Source organism: Equus asinus, chromosome 7 (assembly GCF_041296235.1).
Source record: "Equus asinus isolate D_3611 breed Donkey chromosome 7, EquAss-T2T_v2, whole genome shotgun sequence".
In the NCBI taxonomy this organism is placed as follows: domain Eukaryota; kingdom Metazoa; phylum Chordata; class Mammalia; order Perissodactyla; family Equidae; genus Equus; species Equus asinus.
The window spans coordinates 58,457,806-58,483,751 of record NC_091796.1 but is presented as its reverse complement, the minus strand read 5'-3'; the positions used below and the strand labels follow the sequence as shown (position 1 = coordinate 58,483,751).

At 38.5% G+C, this 25,946-nt stretch overlaps 1 protein-coding gene across 5 annotated transcripts in view; it reads right to left on the bottom strand.

The window, feature by feature from the left end:
- PIEZO2 (piezo type mechanosensitive ion channel component 2) overlaps positions 1-25,946 on the bottom strand; it is a 427,346-nt gene that overhangs the window by 254,495 nt on the left and 146,905 nt on the right. For all 5 annotated transcript variants that reach the window (XR_011504549.1, XM_070513541.1, XM_070513542.1 and 2 more), the window contains exon 3: positions 20,104-20,229. Coding sequence is in view for 4 of the 5 variants with exons in the window: in XM_070513541.1 (XP_070369642.1) it covers positions 20,104-20,229 (126 nt within the window). In the remaining variant the exon portion in view is untranslated. The remainder of the gene's footprint in view (positions 1-20,103; positions 20,230-25,946) is intronic.

Sequence of the window (25,946 nt, the reverse complement as noted above, 5' to 3'; positions counted from 1 at the left end):
GCTATGTCAGACTCTATTATTGTTGTGCATTTATTTGTCTGCTTCAGCCTTCCACCAGTGGACTGCAGAGCCTGTGGGCAGGCCCTGTGATCTCTGTTGGCCACAGCATGTTAAGCACCTAACAGAGTGAATGCACACAGCAGGCATTTAATAATTAGTTATCAAATAAATTAATATATGACAGGACTAGGGGATTATAAGTAACCCGAATTCTTTAAAACTAATTTCCTTTGTGGTGGTTGTATATCTGCTTTATGGAAAAACATTTTCAAAATTAACAATCCAAGATATCATAATTATCATTGTTATAATCTAAATATAACATTCTTTCACATTTTTCAATTTAGGAAATTCAGGGTAGTATTTTTTGAGGAGTACATACAAAAATAAACATGAGATTGTAGTGAAAATATCATCCTCCTGATTCTGCAAAACTAAAGAAAAGGAAATCTGTGCGTGCTCTACCCTGATTAGTGTAATGTGGCTTATGTGTCATGGATGCTTGGTTTTTATTATTATCCATTTGCGATGGAGAAGATACACCCACCACATGAAAATTTTTGGAAATCATCCACCAGATCATATTCCACTGCATTGCTTCTTAACAATGGCCTTGGGCTCTTCAAGAATGATCACTCATTTAAAAACTTGAGAACACAAACTAAATAACAATGCAAGGTAGTAGAAGAAAAGTATTTGAAACCATAATCATCAACATGACACACAAGTTTGCAAAGCAAATACTTTTCTTTTTCAGAAAATAAACGATAAAGCAATATGCAAAACATTTGTCTATAAATGTATTATAATATTTTATAGTAATATCTTTTTTTTTATTAATGTTATGATAGATTACAACCTTTTGAGATTTCAGTTGTACATTTTTGTTAGTCATATTGTGGGTACACCACTTCCCCCTCCGTACCCTCCCCCCACCCCCCCTTTTCCCTGGTAACCACCGTTCAGATCTCCTTCTCAATATACTAATTTCCACCTATGAGTGGAGTCATATAGAGTTCGTCTTTCTCTGACTGACTTATTTCGCTTAACATAATGCCCTCGAGGTCCATCCACGTTGTTGTGAATGGGCCAATTTCGTCTTTTTTTATGGCTGAGTAGTATTCCATTGTGTATATATACCACATCTTCTTTATCCAATCATCAGTTTCTGGGCATGTAGGCTGGTTCCACGTCTTGGCTATTGTAAATAATGCTGCGATGAACATAGGGGTGCAACGGACTCTTGAGATATCTGATATCAGGTTCTTAGGATAGATACCCAGTAATGGGATGGCTGGGTCATAGGGTATTTCTATTTTTAACTTTTTGAGAAATCTCCATACTGTTTTCCATAGTGGCTGTACCAGTTTGCATTCCCACCAACAGTGTATGAGGGTTCCTCTTTCTCCACAACCTCTCTAACATTTGTCGTTCTTGGTTTTGGATGTTTTTGCCAATCTAACGGGGGTAAGGTGATATCTTAGTGTAGTTTTGATTTGCATTTCCCTGATGATTAGCGATGATGAACATCTTTTCATGTGTCTATTGGCCATATTCATATCTTCTTTTGAGAAATGTCTGTTCATGTCCTCTGCCCATTTTTTGATCGGGTTGTTTGTTTTTTTGTTGTTAAGCCGTGTGAGTTCTTTGTATATTATGGAGATTAACCCTTTGTCGGATAAGTGGCTTGTAAATATTTTTTCCCAATTAGTGAGCTGTTTTTTTGTTTCAATTCTGTTTTCCCTTGCCTTGAAGAAGCTCTTTAGTCTGATGAAGTCCCATTTGTTTATTCTTTCTATTGTTTCCCTCAACTGAGGAGTTACAGTGTCCGAGAAGATTCTTTTGAAACTGATGTCAAAGAGTGTACTGCCTATATTCTCTTCCAAAAGACTTATTGTCTCAGGCCTAATCTTTAGGTCTTTGATCCATTTTGAGTTTATTTTGGTGTGTGGTGAAAAAGAATGGTCGATTTTCAATCTTTTGCATGTGGCTGACCAGTTTTCCCAGCACCATTTGTTGAAGAGACTTTCTTTTCTCCATTGTAGGCCCTCTGCTCCTTTGTCGAAGATTAGCTGTCCATAGATGTGTGGTTTTATCTCTGGGCTTTCAATTCTGTTCCATTGATCTGTGGACCTGTTTTTGTACCAGTACCATGCTGTTTTGATCACTGTAGCTTTGTAGTATGTTTTGAAATCTGGGATTGTGATTCCGCCGGCTTTGTTTTTCTTGCTCAGGATTGCTTTAGCAATTCGCGGTCTTTTGTTGCCCCATATGAATTTTAGGATTGTTTGTTCAATTTCTGTGAAGAATGTTCTTGGGATTCTGATTGGGATAGCATTGAATCTGTATATTGCTTTAGGTAGTATGGACATTTTAACTATGTTTATTCTTCCAATCCATGTGCAATACTTTTCTTTTTCAGAAAATAAACGATAAAGCAATATGCAAAACATTTGTCTATAAATGTATTATAATATTTTATAGTAATATCTTTAATATTAATATCCTATATATACACATATCCTGCAATGGGAAATGTTTAAATGTTTCTAAAAATGAGTGTAAGAGATAAATTATATTAGCAATGTTTTTGCCAATCTTCTATATCCCTGAAATATAATTATAACACATGAAATCACAAGGAATTTTCTAAGTCCAAACTTCTATTTATAGGAAGAAATGGGTTTCATTTATGAGTCTAGATACCTAAGTCCTAAAACATACACCAGTTTTGCAAGTCTGAAGAATAACTAAACTTGTATCATACAATTAATATTTCCTGGAATGTCATGACTATACTTGGCCCAACTTTGCTGCTTCCATTATGCCCTTGAAATACCCTTCCATGATGCCACGAATTCGAACCTGGAGTTCTAGCTTTGTGTTGCCCGTCTATAATGTTGAGGTTAACTTTACTCCTATACCACATGGACTTGCCTTAGTGCTTTTACGGTAAATAGCACTAGAAATGCTGCCTCTTGAAACCAAGGTTAGGGAAACTATTACTTAAGCAAACACAATCGATCCCAAATCATTTTAAATTTCCTGCACTGTGATTTCTCCTACAGCAAGGACTGTGGGCATGCAGTGGGAGCGGACGTGCTGGAGGAGAACGGCATGACCATTCTTCAACTGGAGCTTCTCTCCCTCCCTGATTATCAACGCAGCACAGCTACCCTCACAGCCCCTCTCTCTTCCCTCCTTGCTGCTTCCAGCTTTGTTCACTCCTAATTTCCCCAAATCGAAATGGAAATCCAAGTTTCTTTTGGCAAAGGAAATCAATACCAAGTCACTTTACTTGATATATACTTTTTAAAGAGAAATAGAAGCCCTCCAGTTACCATGTCATTCTCATATTTCCTCATGAAGTGAGAAGACGGGGGTGGGGACAACTGTCAGAGTAAGGTTTCAGTTTGCACTTGAGGGCAGAGCAAGGCTTAGCTACAGACCAGAGAGTGAGGATCCACTGAAAACTGGTCACAAAACGAGAGAGACAGCCAATTCATCTCCATCACACTTTCATTTCCTTTTTCACTGTTATTAATTCACTTATTCTTTCTTCAAACAATTATTGGGCGGTATACTCTACACGGGCCACTGTGGTAGGTGTTCAGTAATAAAAATAAACAAGACATGACAGTCCCACCTTCAATCTGATCATATTCTAATGGGAGAATACATAAAATCAGTGATCATAACTCAGCATGAGAAGTTCAATGACGGATGCTTAGAGTATTTGAAGAGCCCAAAGGCACCTGACCCAGCCAGCCCTGGGCTCCTGGAGGAGGTGGTCAGCACTGAGGGATGGGTGTGATGAGGGAGCGAGAGACCGGGGTGCGGGTGAAACACACTCCCAGGGGAACAACCAGGGCGAATGTACAGACTGGGAATAGGAAGGCTGAGGGGTTGGGAGGGGGAGGTGAAAACAGCCATGGAGGGAGAGAGATTAAGCTGGGAGGTCGTCTTCCCTCTTCTCTGCACTTCTTTCCCCTCTAGATGGGCCCACTGACCTGTAGGCACCCGGGCCAGCAAGGACCCATCACTCACCCTGGGGATGCTGCATGCTATTGTCACTTTTCTCACTTTTTATCTAAGCAGAATTTAACGCTGGTGCTGCTCAGTTTCTTTATCTGCATGTGAATAAAACATCAAGTACCTTACAGAACTGTGATGTGGAACTGAGATATTATAAATAAACTGTGCCTGGCCTGTGATGGGTAATTGCACATTCAAGCTATTATCATTGCTGACTTAGAGAAAAATTTAGAACCAAAAAGGTGTTATATATATAAAAAAACAAACAAGAAGAAGCTAAGTCTGAGATATGGTGAGGCAGGAGCAAGAATGACAGAAACTAAGACGTGCAGAGTGCTTGATCTGTGCCAGGAGCTGTAAAATGTTCACTGCACTCAGGGCTGAGATTAAGATGACAGGTGGTAAGGAAGGAGGCTCCACGCATAGGGAGAATCAAAATCCCAAATCAAGGATGAGAGAATCAGAAGCAAGATCTCACAGAAACAAATCTGATATTTTAGGTAAGAACAAATCTACATGACAAACATACAATATGTGACAGACCCACAATTTTAGCTGACGGGAAGAAAGACAGTTACCAGAAAAGGAAAGTTGCAGCCCCGTGACGTTGGGCATTAGTGAGGCCACAGCTACCCCACCTGATAAGACACTGACACACTCTCACCTGATTATCCACATGAGACACTGATGGGCTGAGCAGATAGCAGAGGACAGGAACTCAAGATGTATCCGGAAAAAACACTTAGATGTGACATCACAGCTGTCTCCAAATATTTGAAAGACTATTGCGTAGAGAAAGGATTAGACGCTGTACATGTAGTTTTGGAAACAGCCTCAGGATCTCGGATCTCAGGGGTTCACAGTTCAGGGAAGTAGACTTCAGCACACCAAAAGCCATCACATACATTCTTGTTGGTTTATTGACTGACTCACATCTTCAGAAAAAAGTTTCCAATTTTCTCAGATTTTAAAATACAGATTAAAATCACTCACAGACCAGAAGGCCTTGGTTGTTATCAAGTTGACACAGGGCCTATGGACCCACCTGAAGAGAGGTAGGCAAGGGAAGTGGGATCAGGCAGGACTAGGAAATACACATCCCCAACGACACATGTGGATCCATGCACGCAGCCATGCAGCTCCTGTAGTGTCCACATTGCTCACTCTGAGAGGTGAAGACATTCTTTTTATCATTATTATTAAGGTAAAATTGGTATGTAACATTCTATTAGTTTCAGGTGTATGATACTGTAATTTGATATTTGTATACACTACAAAGTGATCACCAGCATAAGTCTAGTTCCCATCCATCACCACACAACTGACCCCCTCACCTAGTTCACGCACCCTCCAAGCCCCTTCCCCTCCGGTAACCACTAATCTGTTCTCTAGGAGTTTGTCTTCTTTTTTTGTTCATTTGTTTTGGCTTTTAGATTTCACATATAAGTGAGATCATCCAGTATTTGTCTTTCTCCATTTGACCCATTTCACTTAGCATAATGTCCTTAGGTCAACCCAAGTTGTCAAAAATGGCAGGATCTCACTCTTTTTATGGCTGAATAATATTCCACTGTTATATACACCAGATCTGCTTTCTCCATTCAGCCATTGATGGACACTTAGGTTGTTTCCATATCTTGGCTATTATGAATAATGTTACAATAAACATAGGGGTACACATATTTTTTCGAATTTGCGTTTTCATGTTCTTTGGATAAATACCCAGAAGCGGAAATGCTGGATCATATGGTAGTTCTGTTCTTAATTTTTTGAGGAAACTCCACATTGTTTTCTATGGAAACAGCGGCTGCACCAATTTACATTCCCACCAACAGCACACAAGGGTTCCCTTTTCTTTACATCTTCACCAACATTTATTTATTGTGTTTTTAATAACAGCCATTCTGACAGGTGTGAGGTGATATCTCATTGTGGTTTTGATTTGCATTTCCCTAATAATTAGTGATGTTGAACATCTTTCGAACATCTGCACTGAACATCTATTGGCCATCTGTATGTCTTCTTTGGAAAAACGTCTGCTCATATCCTCTGACCATTTTTTAATTGGGTTGTTTGTCTTTTTGTTGTTGAGTTGTATGAGTTCCTTATACATCTTGGATATTAACTCCTTATTAGATATATGATTTGCAAATATCTTCTCTCATTTAGTAGATTGTCTTTTCTTTTTGTTGATGGTTTCCTTCACTGTGCAAAACCTTTTTAGTTTGATGCAGTCCCGTTTGTTTATTTTTGCTTTTGTTTCCCTTGCCTTTGGAGTCAGATCCAGAAAAACATTGCTAAGATCAATGTCAAGGAGCTTATCACTGATGTTTTCTTCTAGGAATTTTATGGTTTCAGGTCTTACATGCAAGTTTTTAATCCATTTTGAGTTGGTTTTTGTGCATGGTGTAAGGTACTGGTCTACTTTCATTCTTTTGCATGTGGCTGTCCAGTTTCCCCACATCATTTACTGAAGAGACTGTCCTTTCCCCATTTGTATATTCTTGGCTCCTGTGTTGTAAATTAATTGCCCATATATGCGTGGCTTTAGTTCTGGGCTCTTTATTCTGTTCCATTGATCTGTGTGTCTTTTTATGCCAATACCATGCTCTTTTTATTCCTATAGATTTGCAGTATAGTTTGAAATCAGAAAGCATGATACCTCCAGCTTTGTTCTTCTTCCTCAAGACTGCTTTGACTATTCCGGATCTTTTGTGGTTCCATACAAATTTTAGAATTATTTGTTCTAGTTCTGTGAAAAATGCCATTGGAATTACGATAGGGACTGCATTGAATCTGTAGATCGCTTTGGGTACTATGGACATTTTAACAACATTAATTCTTCCAATCCTTCAGCACCAAATAGCTTTCCATTTATTTGCACCTTCTTAATGTCTTTCATCAAAGTCATATAGTTTTCAGCATACGTGTCTTTCACGTCCTTGGTTAAATTTATTCCTAGGCATTTTATTCTTTTTTATGCAGTTGTAAATGGGATTGTTTTCTTAATTTCTCTTTCTGAAAGTTTGCTGTTAGTGTATAAAAATGTAACAGATTTTTGTATACTGATTTTGTATCCTGCAACTTTACTCAATTTGATTATTAGTTCTAACAGTTTTCTGGCGGAGTCTTTAGGGTTTTCTATATATAAACTCATGCTATCTGCAAATAGTGACAGTTTTACTTCTTTCTTTCCAATTTGGATGTGCTTTATTTCTTTTTCCTGCCTAATTGCTCTGGCTAGGCCTTCCAATACTATGTTCAATAAAAGCAGCACAGTGGGCATCTTTCTCTTGTTCCTGATCTTAGGAGAAAAGCTCTCAGCTTTTCACCAGTGAATATGATTGTTAGCTATGGGCTTGTCACGTAAGGCCTTTATTATGGTGAGATACCTTCTGTCTGTGCTCACTTTGTTGAGAATTTTTATCTTAAATGGATGTTGAATTTTGTCAAATGCTTTTTCTGCATCTCTTGAGATGACCATATGATTTTTAGTCTTCATGTTCCTAATGTGATGTACCATGTTGATTGATTTGCAGATGTTCAACCATCCTTGCATCCCTGGGATAAATCCCATTTAATCATGGAGTATGATCCTTTTAATGTATTGTGTGTTGAATTTGGTTTGCTAATATTTTGTTGAGGATGTTTGCACCTGTGTTCATCAGGGATATTGACCTATAATTTTCTTTTTTGTGGTATCTTTGTTTTTGATATCAGGGTAATGCTGGCTTCATAAAATGAGTTTGGGAGCATTCCCTCCTCTTCAATTTTTTGGAAGAGTTTGAGCAAGATAGATATTAAATCTTTTTGAATGCTTGGTAGAATTCACTAGAGCAGCTGTCTGGTCCTGGACTTTTGCTTGTTGGGAGGTTTGTTTGTTTTTGGTGAGGAAGATTGTCCCTGAGCTAACATCTGTGCCAATTTTCCTCTGTTTTGTACATGGGATGCCACCACAGCATGATGAGCTTGATGAGCAGTGTGTATGTCTAAGCCTGGGATCCAAACCCAGGAGCTCCTGGCCACCAAAGTGGAGTGTGCAAACCCAACCACCACACCACTGGGCCAGACCCTGTTGAGAGTTTTTTGATTATTGATTCAATCTCCTTACTAGTAATTGGTCTATTCAGATTTTCTCTTTCTTCATCATTTAGTCTTGGAAGATTGCATGTTTCTAGGAATTTATCCATTTCTTTGAGGATGTCCAACTTGTTGATGAATAACTGTTTATAGCAGTCTCTTACAATCCTTTATATTTCTTTGGTATCAGTTGTGATTTCTCCTTTCATTTCTGATTTTATTTATTTGAACTCCCTGCTTTTTTTTCTTGGTGAGTCTAACTAAAGGTTTGTCAATTTTATTCGTCTTTTGAAAGAACCAGCTCTTAGTTTCATTGATATTTTCTGTTGTCTTTTTAGTCTCTGTTTCATTTATTCTGCTCTGATCTTTATTATTTCCTTCCTTCTACTAACTTTGGGCTTCTTTGGATCTTTTTCTAGTTCCTTTAGGTGTAAAGTTAGATTGTTTATTTGAGGCCTTTCTTTTTTCTTGCGGTAGGCCTGTATTGCTACAAACTTCCTTCTTAGAACAGCTTTTGCTGCACCCATAGATCTTGGTATGTCATATTTCCATTTTCATTTGTCTGAAGGTATTTTTTTATTTCTTCATTGACTCACTGTTTGTTCAGTGGCGTCTTGTTTAATCTCCATATATCTGTGATTTTGTAACTTTTCTTGTTGTTGTTGATTTCTACTTTCATGCCATTGTGGTCAGAAAAGACATTTGATATAATTTAAATCTTCTTAAATTTATTAAGACACGTTTTGTGCCTAGCATATGATCTATCCTGGAGAATGTTTCATGTGCACTTGAGAAGAATGTGTATTCTGCTGCTTTTGGATAGAATGTTCTGTATATATCTATTAAGTACATCTGATCTAACGTGTCTTTAAAGGCCAGTGTTTCCTTATTTTCTGTCTGTATGATCAATCCATTGATGTAAGTGGAGTATTAAAGTTCCCTACTATTAATGTGTTGGTGTCAATTGCTCCCTTTAGATCTGTTAATATTTGCTTTATATATTTAGGTGATTCTATGTTGGGTGCATAAATATTTACAAATGTTTTCTCTCCTTGTTGGATTTATCCCTTTGTCATTATGTAATGTCCATCTTTGCCTATTATCACAGTCTTTGTTTTAAAGTTTATTTTGTCTGATATAAGTATAGCTACTCCAGCTTTCTTTTGGTTTCCATTTGCAGGAAACATCTTTTTCCATCCCTCACTTTCAGGCTGTGTGTGTCCTTATATCCGAGGCGAGTCTCCTATAGGCAGCATATAGATGGGTCTTGTTTTTTTTATCCATTCAGCAACTCTCTGTCTTTTGATTAGAGAATTTAGTTCATTTACAATTAAACCAATTATTTACAGGTATGTATTTATTGCTACTTTGTTAATTGTTTTCCGGATTTTTGTAGTTCCTCTCTGTTCCTTTCTTCTTCTCTCAGTTTCTTCCCTTGTGATTTCATGGCTTTCTGTAATGTTATGCTTAGATTCATTTCTCACTATTTTTTGTGTATGTATTATAGGTTTTTGCTTTGTGGTTGCCATGATGCTCATGTATAACTGTCTATATATATAACAGTCTATTTTTAGTTGATAGCATGTCACGTTTTAACGCATCCTAAAACTCTGCACTTTTACTCCCTCCCCCATTTTATGTTTTTTGGGTTTTTTGGTGAGGAAGATTGGCCCTGAGCTAACAGCCATTGCCAACCTTGCTCTTTTTGCTTGAGGAAGAATGTCCCTGAGCTAACATCTGTGCCCATCTTCCTCTATTTTGTGTGTGGGACACCGCCACAGCATGGCTTCATGAGCGGTGTATATGTCCACAACCGGATCCAAACCTGTGAACCTCGGGCTGCCAAAGCAAAGCACACGCACTTCACTATGCCACTGAGCTGGCCCACCATTTTATGTTTTTGATGCTACATTTCATATCTTTTTATTTTGTGCATTCCTTAACTAATTATTATATTTATAGTTATTCTCACTACTTTTGTCTTTTAACCTTCCTACTAGCTTTATAGATGATTAATCCACTTCTTGTACTATATATTTACCTTTACTAGTGAGATTTTTACTTTCGTATGCTTTCTTGTTACTAGTTAGTGCCCTTTCTTTTCAACTTAAAGAAGTCACTTTAACTTTTCTTGTAAGTCTGGTTTAGTGGTGATGAACTCCTTCAGCCTTTGCTTGTCTGGAAAACTCTTTATCTTTCCTTCAGTTCTGAATGATAACTTTACTGTGTAGAGTATTCTTGGTTAGAAGTTTTTTCCTTTCATCACTTTGAACATATCCTTCCACCCTCTCCTGGCCTTCAAAGTTTCTGCTGAGAAATCTGCTGATAGTCTCATGGGAGTTCCCTTATATGTAACAAAGTGTTTTTCTCTTGCTGTTTTTAAGAACCTTTCTTTCTCTCTAACTTTTCACATTATCTAATGTGTCTTGCTGTGGGTCTCTTTGGCTTCATCTTGTTTGGAACTTGCTGGGATTCCTGGAACTGGATGTCTTCTTCCTTCCTCAGGTTAGGGAAGTTTTCAACCAATACTTCTTCAAATAAGTTTTCTGCCCCTTTCTCCTTCTCTTCCCCTTCTGGGACCCCTATAACGTGAATGCTATTCTGCTTGATGTTGTCCAATACGTCTCTTAAGCTACCTTTATGTTTTAAAATTCTTTTTGCTTTTTGCTGCTCTGATTGGATAGTTCCATTGCCCTGTCTTCCAGCTCATTAGTTATTTCTTCTCCTTCATTTAGTCTGCTACTGAACCCCTCTAGTGTATTTTTCAGTTCAGTTACTGTATTCTTCAGCTCTGTGACTTCTGTTTGGTACTTATATTTTCCATCTCTTTGTTGAAGTTCTGTGTTCATCCATTCTTCTCCTGAGTTCAGTAAGCGTCTTTATGACCATTACTTTGAACTCTTTATCTGGTAAATTACTTATCTCCATTTCATCAAGGTTTTTTTTCCCTCTGGAGTTTTAGCTTGTTCTTTCATTGGGAACATATTCCTTTGTTTCTTCATTTTGCTTGACTCTGTATTTATTTCTGTGTGTTAGATGAAACAGCTATCTTTCCCAGTTGTGACGGAGTGGCCCTGTGCAGGAGATGAACCTAATTGTTTAACCTTGCCCTAGTTCTTCATTGACTCTTGAACTGTCTCTCTGATGGTTTTAGATCTGTGGAGCCTCAAATGCAATCCCGTCTGGCCACCAGAGCCTGGTGCTCCAGGGGCACAACCTGTGTGGGCTGCATGCACCCAAGGGCTTTGGTGGGGTCGTAGAAGCAGTGTGGGGAGGGGCTGCTCGTCCACTGCCTCAGTCAGGGCTGCTCATGGGAGCGGCATTGGGTGGACCAGCCTGCTCACCTGCTGTCTGTCAGTGCTACTCATGGGAGCAGTGTGAGGGGGCAGAGATGCTTGCCCAACACCTCTGTTGGGGCTGCTCACAGAAGTGGTGTGGGGAGGTACGGCTGCTCCTGGGAGCAGTGTTGGGGGTTCAGGGTTGCTTGACCACCTCAGCTAGCAGGTTAGGGTGAGAATGAAACAATGGTGCCCACCAGTGCCAGCACTAGCAAGGTAGAGGGAGAACACAAAAATGGCACCCACCAGTGCCTCCATCCCCAGAAGGAGTCCTAACAGACTTCTGCGCCTCTGGCAGATGCTTTAAGATTAGCAAATGAATCCCCTTCACCTATGGTCACCTATGGTCTAGGCTCTTTTCAAACTGCTGCTTTTGAGCTGGGTCTTGGGGCAAGCAAGTGTGCACACAAGCTCTTGAAGAGCAGAACCTCCATTCCCTACAGCCCTATGGGTCCTGGCTGTGCGCTTTGCTGATCTTTAAAACCAGATGCTTTGTAGGCTAGTCGCTCTGATGCAGATTCCAAAAGGCTGGGGCACCTGATGTGAGGCACAAACGCCTTGCTTCTCAGGGAGTCGCTCTGTGGTTCTTTTGAGATCCCTCCTGATTGTGGGTTGTCACACTGGGGGTGGGTTTTTTTGTGAGACTGTGTTTCTGCCTCTGCTACATGTCTGGATGTGGCCCTTTTGTCCTGTGTTGTGGAGTAGCTGTTCAGCTAGTTCTCAGGTTCTTTTCAGAGAGAATTGTTCTGTATGAGCTGTAGATTTGTTGTGTCTGTGAGAGGAGGTGAGTTCAGGTTCTTCCTACTCCACCATCTTGAACTGCCTTGGGGTGAAGATATTCTTAAAGATCAATACTTACCAAGTAAAGCATACTAAGTCCTCATCAACCATTAACACTTTACCTAGTGTTAGTAATCAGATTAATTATCCTCTCACCCAACACATCCTTCAAATTTTGCATATCATAATCTTACCTATTCCTCAACATCTAATTAACCAAAGCCCAATTTCTCCATAAAGTTTTCCCCAGCAAACTTACAAGGCTGTATGATGTACTGGAAAGAATATGGACTATGGCGTCCAGGAGACCTCAATTTGAATCCTGGCTCTGCCCCCAATTGAATGATGTAAGTCAAGACCCTTAATGGCCTCTGGTCCTCACTTCCCTGTGAATAATATGGTAGGGAGAGCCCCTCCTTTTTAAGAGACATAGTAAGGAAAAGGGAGATAATGAGAGCAAACCGTTAGTTTACTTTACAAAAGACATGTTAGCTCCTCCTCTCCCTAACATTTTCATCCTTTGTCTCCTTCTTCTAAAATTCTATAATATAGAAAGGGTAATACATAGTGAATCATACATATATTATATATTCCTCTGTGCTGGAGGGCATGGGATGGATAACAAGCTTTGGGGTAGATGAAGGAATGAGGAGAGGACCATAATGTATTCACAAGTCCAGGCCAGACCCAACACTGCAGCCATGGAGCAGGGGGATGAGAGTGCCCGGGTGGGGAAGTTGCTGAAGAAGAGAAAAAAGGACTGGAAGGAGAGTAGAGGGTCACTAAAGATCCATTCACTGACACCACCTTCCAGCCAGCACCATTTCACCCTGTTACCTAGCATTTCAAACACACAGCATAGAGTAGGTATAAACCCAAATATAACAGAATTAATAAGAAACTGAGATAAAGGCTGTAATAGAGAATTATTTGGTACCATGTGAGTTTCATATGTCTCATAATTTCCAAGTTTTTCCCACGTGATTGTGTATAATTTGGAGACGGGATTTGATTCCAAGTTGTTTTTGCTACCTTGTAGTTGTATGTGACCTTGGGCAAGAAATATGACTCCTCTCATAATAATAATTATAACAATAACAACAACAATAATAATAGCTTGTACTTATTGAGCACTTACTAGGGGTCCGGCATTGTTCTAAGTACGCGGACTATATTAATGCAACCCCCACAACAACGCTTTGAGATGGTGGACTGTTATTACCTACATTTTAAAGTTAAGGAAACTGAAGCACAGGGATGAGTAATTTGCCCACAGCCATGTAAGATCCTAAATTTACACATATATTGCATAATATAAACAATTCTCATGAACACTATTTCTCACAATAAAACGAGATATTCTATTTGAAAAATGCTATGTAAACTGAACAACACTGTATGACTATCACTCTAAGCAAAGTCGAGATATCAACAAGGCACCGGCCTAAGAGATTTTCACCCTGATGGGGTTTCTCTTCACAGGGTGCCACCCTCTCAATCCTCCTTCTTGGCTGTGTCCAGCTTTTGGCGGTAAAAACTGAATGTATTCATTATTCCAAGAAAGTCAACTCCATGAAATATCAGGTTACCAGAGTTCTCTTTTAGCAACGCTTTCCATCCAGAGTCTACTGATCATAAATTCATCTTAGACTGGAGCAGCCTTGCCCACAGCACCAAACGTCAGGCTCCATTGCAGACTGGCATGTGCCTAAGTGTGTCAGTGGATGGGAAAAGCAATCTGCCTCACTTACCAGGGGCTGAGGGAAATAACACCTAAGTCTAATTTCTCTTATTATAAATGTGATCAGAAGGTGTATATTCAATCCAGATGGTTTTAGACTATTTTAGTTAAGAGAAAATGAGACTGGTGTCCTCATCCTGGCACAGATGGCCATAAGAAGAATTACAAGGTGGTCCAGGTTTGTTTGTTGGTTTATTTTTAACTGTTGCCCTGAGGAGCAGCACCTGCTTCCAGGAGGCTACCAGGGGAGAGCAGAAGAGAGGGATGAGAAGAATCAAGACCCTCCCAGACGCCGCCTCATGGAGCCTTGGGGCCACCCTTCATAAGAAAGCGGGCAGCAGACAGTGATCCTGGGAATGACTCCTCAGGCAAGCATGGGGCTAGCTGCCTTTTACATATTTTGTCTCCCATTTCATAAATATTAATTCTTTCTTCCATAGTACTGTGTCAAATATAAAAAATAAAAATAAAAAATGTTCTTAGGCTGTGGAATTATTTTTATGAGGATGGACCTGCCATGACTGCAAATCTAGGGGTTCCTCTCCAGTTATCACGATCCATGGTAAGCAAAGCATGGGACCAAGTTTCTGGCTACATGCCAAGGGACAAGTCAGCAATGGCCCCAGAAAGCAGAGCGACAGGAGTGGCTCACTCCAGGTGTCCAGCTTACAGTCATGGGGACATGGGGACTGGGGGCTGAATGGCTAGGCTCATGTCTGTCCCTTAGACTTCTTGTCACGTGCTGATGCTTCAAATCTTGAGTCTCAGCATCGTGAGCCTCATATGTTTGGAGGACAGAAGTGCACCAGGATAAAGGATTAAGGCCTAGAACAACATTTCAGTCAATGGACTTCTGGTCTGAGTGTCCCATACTCTTAGAATGAGAGGAGTTGGAACTCTAGATACCCCATCTCCTATCAACAGACTGATTTAGAATTGTCTTTCAGAAAATTTGCAAAGTCACATAGCCGGAGTGTGCACAAAAGAAGAAATCTTGACCTGAAATGATTGCAGAACGAAAGATTCTCCTCCCCATGGAACCAAAGGACCAGGACGTGAGTGGAACTTAAAAGTTAGACTCTTATCAGAAGTGAGGCCTCTGTCATTCAGGATGATCCAGTGTTAAAATTCCTTCCCCGTCTTACCATAAATGTTTAGAACCTTACTATAAACGTTTAAAGCCCACCCATCAAAACTGTCCTGCCAGGTTTCCGTGTGCCAGCCTGTTCTCCCTAACCTCTTAAATTTTGCCCCAAATCCTGAATCGGGGAGCCAGATCTGAAGGCACACATGCCCCCCACCCCCCACAGATTGATCTCACAGAATAAAGTTGATTTCTTTTCCCAAAAGCTGATGCCATAATAATTGAGGGTTTTTTAATGCACATCAGGCAAGAGAATCCCAGTTTTGTGTGGTAACACTACAAAGTGTAATGGAAGAAACAATCCTAAACAGATGACAAATAAGGACTTCTACAAAGAGTGGAAAGTCAGACAGATTAGTGCTCAGATCCCAGCTCAGACACACGGTGGCTTTGGGCAACTCACTTGCTCTCCCAGAGCCTGTTTCTCCATCATCACCCTCAACACTGCCCTCATCCTTACCTCCTCCATCATAATCCTTATCCCTACCTCCTCCATCATAACCTGCATCCCTACCTCCTCCATCATAGCCCTCATCCCTACCTCCTCCATCACACTCTCATCCCTACCTCAACAAGACGTGCAGACTGGGTGCTGTATTTATACAAAAGAAAGGCACCTCCTTGGAGAAGAGAGATCATGAAAAGGCACAGCCCTAGAGGGGCAAGGTTTGGCCAGTAGACTAGCCTCTTTGTAAGAATAAAATGATTCCCGTCTCCAGCTGGATACAGCCTAGCAGAGGGCGTCTAGCCGGGTGATCGGAGCCTCAGCTGGAGCACAGCTCCCACTCACCCCCTCAGGCCACTCCTGCAGGCCATGCCCAGCCGTCTGCACAGCCCGACCCACCCTAAAGACTTGCTTAGGAAATGGGATGGGACCCTGAGGCTGGAGTCCTCTACTTAAAGAATCTTGGAGCCAATCTGCAACAAGAAAAAGGGAGTCATTAATTGGAAAAGGGATATGATGACCCCTGGGGTCCGATAGCTAGTAGGCACTCTATAACTAGCAGCTATTATCACCACAAATCCTTCCTTCAGAGTTTTGAACTCAAAGGTTCCTTTCAATCAATAGCATGCTTTAGCACAGCCCAAGAATCCAGACTGGCCTTGAAATTTCACTAACACTGCCACACATCCACCACCGAGTCAAACAGACTACTTCTATGGAATCTGTAATGACATAATTGAGACCGGGTTCACATTTATTTAAATAGTATAGTTTTGATGGAATGAAAATATTTTAGTAAGCGGCACAACACATGTTTGAGGAAAATTTACAGAGGTTCCCCCTGCCCCACCGACTTCCTCACTTACCTGTAAGAGCGCCATTTGGAAATGAAAAAGGAGAGGGAGAAAGAGGGAGGGGTGTTGAGTTTCAGTTCTGCATAATGGCACCTTTAACAAACCTGCCAGCTCCTCTAAAGCCAAACAGGGTGGTTTGAAAAGCCTTTACTACTGGCAGTTAATAAGCACAGGGCTCTGGGGGAACGAGAGCTCGCAGTGACTCCAATTTATAAATGCTACTGTTGCCCCCAGACACGTGTCTCAGGTTCCTGAGGGGCGCTGGGAGCTTCTGCCATGATGAGGGTGGGGAGCAGGAGTTTAAACGGGGAGAGGAGGAGCTGGGAAACAAAGCCAAACACGCAGAAGGGAGCGCCTGGAGGTCCTGGACTCGAGACCACTGACAATGGCCGAGACCTCACCTGTCTGGCTTATTCCACTCTAATTTACCAATATCTTGAACGTGGGGAAAACATTCAAAATGCACAGGAAGATACTTTTTGTCTTTTTATTTGAAATTTTGCTACTTAGCATCTGTAGATACCAAAAACGCCTAAACTTCCACTAGGGGATATCAAAAGAGCTGAGTGTGTTTACAACTCTGACGGTGTAATTGAAACTTCAAATGCTGCAGAAACAATAACATTAGTGAGGTGAAGCCAACTCTAAATTAAAAGTCAGTGTTTCCATTACCCACTCTAACAGTGTTTGCAGGAGTTTATATAACTTGATCATTAAAAAATGCTCTAGGCTGAAAACCTGGTCTGTGTCAATCTTGGACTAAACCAGTTTGCAAAGCTCTGAAGTTTGTTTGCCCTTCTCTTTTATCCCTTTTCAGGAATGTATTACTTTAAATGCTACACATGAAACTGAACCAAACAAATCTCTAACACCTGATGAGCCAATCCTGTTGCATGCATCACTCATTTTTCAGACAAAATTTATGATTTCTATAAACTCACTTTCAAGGCGCCTATGGTTGGAAGCAAAGAGCTCAAAGTTCTTTTCTAACTCAGTCTTCAGCATATCCCTTCTCTGTTGGTTACTTCGTCAAAAGTATTGGAACTTCAAATTGGAATGTTAACTTTTGCAGAAATAAAATTCAAAGTAGAATTCAACTTAGTAGAAATAACATTTACTATTATGACTTTATTAGATTGGCTCTTTGTGGAATAGAATAGAGTTTTTACATGGGGACATCAGATTTGGACATGTTCCAGTTATACTGCAGTGGAGAATAACAGTAGAGGGCAATTGTGCATGAATGAAAATATCCCGGAGACAGACACGGAAATATCTTGGTATCGAGACGCCCAACTATCTAGGCTGTGAGGCGACGAGAGGCAGGTCTAACTCCCAAGGTTGGGCTGCAAGGAATGCTCAGGAAGAGGCAGGTCAGGAGGGCAGCTCCGCCTGCACCTGAGACGGCCTCCACCCTTCACCACTGAGAAGCACAGGCTTCTTCACGGTACTCATGTAGGACCATCCAAGGGATCTAGGCAATTTGGATCCTTGCCTGGGAAAGAGGAGACAAAGCAAGAACAAACCTCTGTATGTGTGTATGTGTGTGTGCCTGTGTGCAGGCGTGTGTGTGTGGGGCGGGGTGTATGTTAAGTTTGTGTCTCTTTCTGTCTGTCTATCTCTATCTATACTTTATAGGGGAGACTATACATAGAGTAAATATATTTATAAATGTGGAAATGGGATATTGTTTTAACAGTTCATATTACATTTTTATTTTGACTTTTGTAAAACTGTGTAAAATCATATTTTTTAATAAAAATAGGGATGCCTAGACTCTCTGGGTCAGAAGAAATGATGAATTTCACTTCTTCACCCAGACACCCTCCAGAACAGTCCTCTTTACGGTATCACTCAGCACCTTAAATTATCTGTAGAAACAGGCATGACAGAAATTTATAAACTCAAATTTTAAAAATTTGATGAGTTGTAACATATCCTGTGATTAAATATTTCCCGTGATGGAGAACTTATTATTCATGAAATAGCCTTTCATTCAGATAACACTTACGGCTCAAAAATCCTTCCTTATGGTCCTGGAAATGCCTTCTTAAGAAATACCCAAGGATTTTTTTATTGTGAAGCACTATAAAATATCGCTGCTAACATTTCTAAGTCCAAAAAGATTTGAACCTGGCCAAATGTAGTAAATCCTCTTTATCATTATAACATAACTAAAGCACTATTATTTAAACACTGTATTTTATCAAATTTTTAATAATAAAGTGACTTTTACCAAACATTAAAACCACATCTTAACAATGGAATATTATTCGGCCATGAAAAGGAATGAAGTACTGATATATGCTACAACATGCATGGACCTTGAAAACACTACGTTAACTGAAAGAAACCAGACACAAAAGGCCACATACTGTATGATTCTGTTTAGATGAAATCTCCAGAACAGGCAGAAAGTAAATTAATGGTTGCCTAGGGATGGGTGGTGAGGGAATGGGGAGTAATCTTCGTGGGTGCTGGGTTTCTTACTGAGGCGATGAAAGTGTTCTGGAATTAGATGGCAGCGGGGGGTGCACAACACGAAAACCAGTGAATCGTATTCCTTAAACGGGCACATGTTATAGCACACAAATTATATCTCAAATATCTTAAATCACAGATCTCAAATTAAAAATCATTTTGATAGGCATTATTGTCCAAGGACGTCTGAACTCAATTAAGTGGCCAAAATGAATACAAAGTCGAGCTCTGTAAAGTTTAACTCTCTAAAAGTCAGGCAGCAAGGGATACTGAATAATTTATGAGTATGGATTTTACCAAAGAATCTCTCACTATATTAATGTTAATACTCTTTGATTCATGGAGAGTTTTGATCTCCTTTTTAGTTTACAGGGAGGGGTAGGTTATTACTTGTACTGGCACTTATGAATGATCAGGAAATTTGAAAACCACAAATGGATTCCTCAAAGAAAAACTGACAATTTAAAACTGCTATTATGGTCTATTTCAAGCATCTCAGGGTTTCTTTAGGTTTAACTTAAAACATGGATTTTATTCTCTCTGTTTGAAATGCTTCTGTTTTTCAAATGACAATCGCACGTTCTACAAAAACTTAAGTAGAATTTATCTGATGGCGGGTTAATTTAGAAAGCTAACACTAAAGCACACACATGTTGACTTTTTCAGATTAAAACTTCAAAATATAATATGTATAAGACATAATATTTCTTTAAAAATAGCAATAAAGAACTCCCAATTTGAAAAACAAATATACCTGTCATTACATTTTCCCATAAAGACATATGAAATCTTACTTCATGCTTCAGAATAGGATTGAGTCACTGTCATATAATGTTATTCAACTTTTGTCCCCGTATTTGTCATGTTAGAAATTGTGCATGTCCTGTCTCACTAGCTGTACTGTAAGCTCCAAGAACTATACACAAATCTTGATATTTTAGATTAAGCCCAATGATAATGTCTTACCTACAGATAGGGGGCTAAGATCTAATATATGTTGAAAATTCATTCATTAAGTTGTTTGCACTACCCAATTCTCCATGGCAGACTCCTTGATATGTATTTATAGTATACTGGATTGCCAAATGACCAAAACTTGCCATGAATTTTACAATGTAATTATTACATAGATTTCTATGAGTGTTATGACACATAACTTTATTATGCACATACCTAATATGAAACAAAACCACCATAATACTCACAGTTGTAACCAGGTGCGATACGGTGCTGAGCTTCCAGGCTGGCCAATGTGATGTGAAAGATGACGTGCAGCAACAGAAAGGACAGACTGGTGAAGCACAGAGACTTCAACAACCGTCCCGTGTGTCCTAGGGGAGAAAAGAACAGAGACTGTGAGAGAACTTAGGATGAAACACACCCATTCTGATCTTCCTACAGTTCCACATGGAACATGTTTCTATATAATCTACTCTGTAGACTGACTCCAAAGCATATGACACGCAACAATTACTCTCTTAATTACTAGTCTAAAGCTAAAAGCTATCTTATTCCCTTTGTAAAATTATACAAATAACATTGATTAAAAACTCGATGTAAAAGAAGGATGCTTCCCTCTTCATCATATGACATGTTACCACAAAATGAAACCACAAAAAGTCCTTGGCCCAGAAAATTTTATAAGGGACTTCTGCCAATTTTGAAGGCAGATAATCCCTATCTTATAAGAGTAGTTCCACAGAGTAAAAAACGAAGGAAAGTTGCCTAAAACATTTCATGAAGTTAGAGTAACTTTAAATTCAAAGTTAAATAAGGCTAGAAGAGGAAAAGAAATTATAAGCCCATTTTACTTATGAACACAGACACAAATTATTTACAGATATAATTGCTAATCAACTGAAATAGCATAGTAAAATTAACACATATAATAAGCTAGGGTTTATTGCAGAAAAACAAGTGTCTTTTACCATTAATAAATCTATAAGTCTAAGTCATACCCTAGAGGGCTGATAGTATGATTTTCTCAATAGATACAGAAGAAGCATTTCATAAAGTTCAAAATCTATTTATCATCAAAGAAAACAACACTCAGAAAACTAGGAATAGAAGGAAATGTTCTTAAGATGATAACAGATTTACACCATAACTAAAGCAAACAATCTGTTTATGGTGGAATTTTAGACATAGTCCCATTAATGTCAGAGATTTATCAAGGACACTTGACACTCTTGCCACTTAACATATCAATAGGTGTGCTGGCCAATGTTATAAGACAAGAAAAAAGAATAAAGAGTTGTAATAACTAGAATTATTTGCAGACAATATGATCAAATGGAATTACTCACAGATGATATTATCAATGTAGAATGTCAAACTGAAACCACAGACCAACTATTAGAGCAAATACAAGAAAATGATTCAGATACAATATCATCTTACGGAAGTCAATACAGCACCTCTGCATTAGCAATAACCAAATAGAAAACAAGACATCACTTAAATTAGCAACCAAAACTGTATTGTAATGGTTTTGCCAGTGTTTTGGTGGTTTGGTTTTAGTCAGTTTGGCTAGGCTACAGTCCCTGATTATTCAATCAAACACTAAACTAAATGTTTTTGTGAATTTATAGAAGTGACTAAAGTCTATTATCAACTGACATTAAGTAAGGATGTTATCTGTGATAATCTGGGCAGGCCTGATTCAATCAGTTGGAAGGCCTGGAAACCAGGAGGAAGAAAGAAACAATGAGGAAATTCTGTCCCCTGTTGACATTAGCTTCAGCCTGTGCCTATGAATTTAGGCTTGTCCATGACCATGATCTTCCCTTCTGGACAGCCTAGCCTACAGATTTTGGCTTTCTTAGCCAGCTTGCATAATCAACAGTATAAGCCAATTCCTTATAATAAATCGTATATAGACAAATATATAATATATATATAATCTCCTACAGGTTGAACCCTGACTGATTACAGTATCTATGAACTAACCTTAACTAAGAATGTGCAAGATCTTTATGGACAAAATTATAAAATTCAATAGAAAAACAAGAAGACATGAATAAATGAAGAGATATGCCACACTGGTGAATGAAATGACTTAATATGATAAAAATGACAATTTTCCCCAAATTTAGTCTAAAAATTCAATGTAACTTCAAATAAAATACCAGGAGAAACTTTAGACCTTTGACAAACATATTTCAAAATATATACAAAAAGATTTTTTGAGGAACTCAACAAACTTATTTTAGAAATATATTTGGAAGAAAGAAGTCTATGAATTTCCAGGTCAATTTTGAAGTTTTGAGAAATTAGATCAAGAGTGGGCGTGATTGTTTGTCCTAGCAGACATTAAGATATACTATACACCCATAAGTTAAGACAAAACAATCAGAAACTTAGATTCCTTATGGAGAGGGAAAAAAAAAGTCAAATGGAATATCATACAGAGCTCAGAAGAAACAAATTTATTTATATAAACTTGATAAATGTCAAATTTTACCCCACAAGTCAGGAGGAAAAAGATAAGCTATCTAGCAGAAGAAAACCGGCTCAATAAATACAGACAAAAATAACCCTGGATTCCTGCCACCAAGGTGACCTCTAGATGAATAAAGACCTAAATGCGGAAGATAAAATTCTAAAGTTAACACATGAAAATATGGGATAACAACCTTGTGCCTTTGCTAGGAGGCTTGCCTTCTAAAACTAGGCCCCAAAACATAAGCTATAAGGAAAAAAAAGACGAATTTGACTGTATTAAAATCAAAGATTAAACAAATGCCACCATAAATAAAATTCACAGACAGATGATTAGTTGGGACATTTAAGATATACATGAGATTAATATTTAGAACAGATAAAGAATGACTACATATCAACAAGAAGAAGGCAGGTCAACTGAGAGAGAAGGGGGCAGAATGTCTAAACAAGCATCTTACAGGGAACCCGGGTGGGTGATATGTTTACACAGAAAAGCTAAAGCTGTTAGCAGAGAAATTATCATGAAAACAGAAATGAACTAACATTTTAGACCCATCATATTAGCAAAAATTATAAAAATTCAAAATATTGAGTTTTTCTGAAGGGAAACGATGTTTTCACAGTAGGCCAGAACTGGTGGAGCCTTTCTGGATGTGAGTTCTGAAGGAGGCCGAAATTCTGTGACTTAGTCATTACACTCCAGAGGAAGGTTTGCGACAGGCCTACATGGGGACTCGAATAATGACATTCATGTCATTGTCTGTAGTAGCAGACAATCGGAGATATTCTAATTTTCCACCACTGAAGGGATGGCTATGTAACAATGCAGTGAATGTGTCTGAAATATTTGCACCATTAGGTGCATTAAGGTAGAAGAACATTGAACAACATAGCTGGGTCTTAAAAACACTCGCTAAAAATAACAAGAAACAAGATGAGACACGTAGCACAAAATAATTCAGATAAATTACGAACACAGACATGGATAAAATAACATGTATGTTTCACACAAATATGTTTTGGTGTATTCAACATATGTGTCAAGCATATCTGAGTAGTTTCATACGGGAAGGTAGAAAATAGGAATGAGAATCGAGTATGATATGAACAAGAGTAAATCAATAAAGCAAGAGAAGCACTTTGGCTGATCCTATAATAAAACCATTCTGTGAATTGAAGACTAAATTGTTTCAGCTCTCTTCACCCAGAGATGGAAAGGATTAGACAAATATTGGACTCGATGACCAACACTCTGGTCCTTGGTCTGCCACTGGCCATGCAATTTTGGGGACCTAATTAGATGAGTCTCCAGGCCTTTGAAACCCTAAAATTTTATATATAAATAAGATTTATTTATATGACAAATATATACATGATAAATATATGGTATACTTATGAATTTATATGTTTATAAATACATTTTATATTTATATTTACATAATAAACATATAAGCTAACTATATGCATATGATATAGATATAATTTTATATTTAAAATACATGTGTAAACACACCCATAGATCTTTAAAATCTAATCAGAAGTTACGTTATCTCATTTCCACATAAAATCCCAGTTTAGGGGTAAGAAAACTGCTTTGTATACTCTGAATGACTGTATTACTAATCTCATGTCAGGAAAGAAAACTGAAAACTTCACCCAAAATATTGAGAGAACATCAGTTGAATGTCTCTTGGGCGTACATTCAACAAACCCGTGCTGGAGAGAGTGATTTCTCAGTAGCCCAAGGGGAGTTTCCGTTACAACCTGTGCAGTATCACGAGGAACCACACAGCTCATTTCTAATTCTTTTCGACAACGATGTAAGCCACGCTCGTCTATCGCCATGGTAATTGCTCCTGCTGCCCTGGCTCTCCCCAGGCTCTGAGCTCAGGATATTTATCTTTGTGTTTCTAATGTTGACTCAAAAGCTTCAGTGAGCGCTGCTCACAAGGACCATAAAATGCTCTCAGGAAAAACATGTAATTGCCGTAAAAAATGAAGCTTAGAGATCTAAAATGTCATAAACAGAAAGAAAAATATAATTAAAATGCATATTTCATTCTAAAATGCATTTCTTTATATTTTTCTACCTTTTGACATAATATAGTTTTGGCTTGTAGTCAGTTACTTAAATAAAAACATAGCTTAATGAAATTAAACTTTATTAGTCTTTTAAGAAAATGAAAAGTTTAAAATAAATGGAAGCAGAAAGCAAGGGAATTAGTCTGTTGATTTGTTCTCAATCCTACCGTAGTTTTTATTGCTTCCATTGGGGACAACTAAGGATTAACATACAGAAATAAAATTTTTTCAAGATAGTCAAATAATGTATAATAGTGCTGTATAAACAATTAGGTTTTGCTTGTCAAGTATTCCCTTACAGTAACATTTCCTGATTGCAAAAGGATGGATATACATTGGAGATATTCTAATATGTATTTATATATATATACACATTTAATTGAGGTAAAATTCAGATAACATAAAATGAACTGTTTTAAAGTGAAAATTTCAGTGTCATTTAGTACATTTACAATGTTGCACGACTCTTGCCTCTATCTACTTTTGAAACATTGCATCACTCCAAAAGCACCAGTTAAGCAGTTATTATCCATTCCTCCTCCTCCTCACCCCTGGCAACCATGTCAGCTTTCTGTCTCTATGGAAATTTCATATAAATGTTATCATACAATATGTGACCCTTAGTGTCTGACTTCCTTTTACTCAGCATAATGTTCTCAAGGTTCATCCATGTTGTAGCACGTATCAGTACTTCATTCCTTTTTATGACTGAATACTATTCCATTGTATGCATTAACCTGTGTTCATCTATTCACTTGCTGATGGACATTTAGGTTGTGCACACCTTTTGGCTACTGTGAATTGTACTGTTTGAACATGTGTGTACATGTATTTGTTGGAGTACCTTTTTTCAATTACTTTATGTACATACCCAGGAATGGAATTGCTGGATCACATGGTAATTATATGTTTAGCCTTTTGAGGAGCAAACTATTTCCCATAGCAGATGTGCCATTTTCATTCATATCATCTATGTACAAGGATTCTAATTTCTCCACACCCCTGCCAACACTTGTTACTTTTTCGTTTTTTAAAATTACTATTTATTATCATAATAGTCATCCTAGTGAATGTCAAAGGGTATCTCTTTGTGGTTTTGATTTGCATTTCCCCAAGGACTAATGGCATTGGGCATCTTTCATATGCTTCTTGGCCATAAGCATATCTTCTTTGGAAATGACGCTCAACTCTATTTTATTGGTCTATATTTCTATCCTCATGGAACTACCACAATGTTTTCATCACTGTTGCTTTGTAGTAGGTATTAAAACCAGGAAATGTGAGTGCTACAACTTTGTTCTTCTTTTTCAATACTGTTTTGGATATTTGGGATCCCGTGCAATTTCATATAAACTTGAGGATTAGCTTTTTTATTTTTGCAAAAAGGGCAATTGGAATTTTAATTGAGATTGCATTGCATCCATAAATCATTTTGAATAGTAATGACATCTTAACAATATTAAATCTTCCATTCCATAAGCACACGGTGTCTTGTCATTTTTTTAGATCTTCTTTCTGTCAG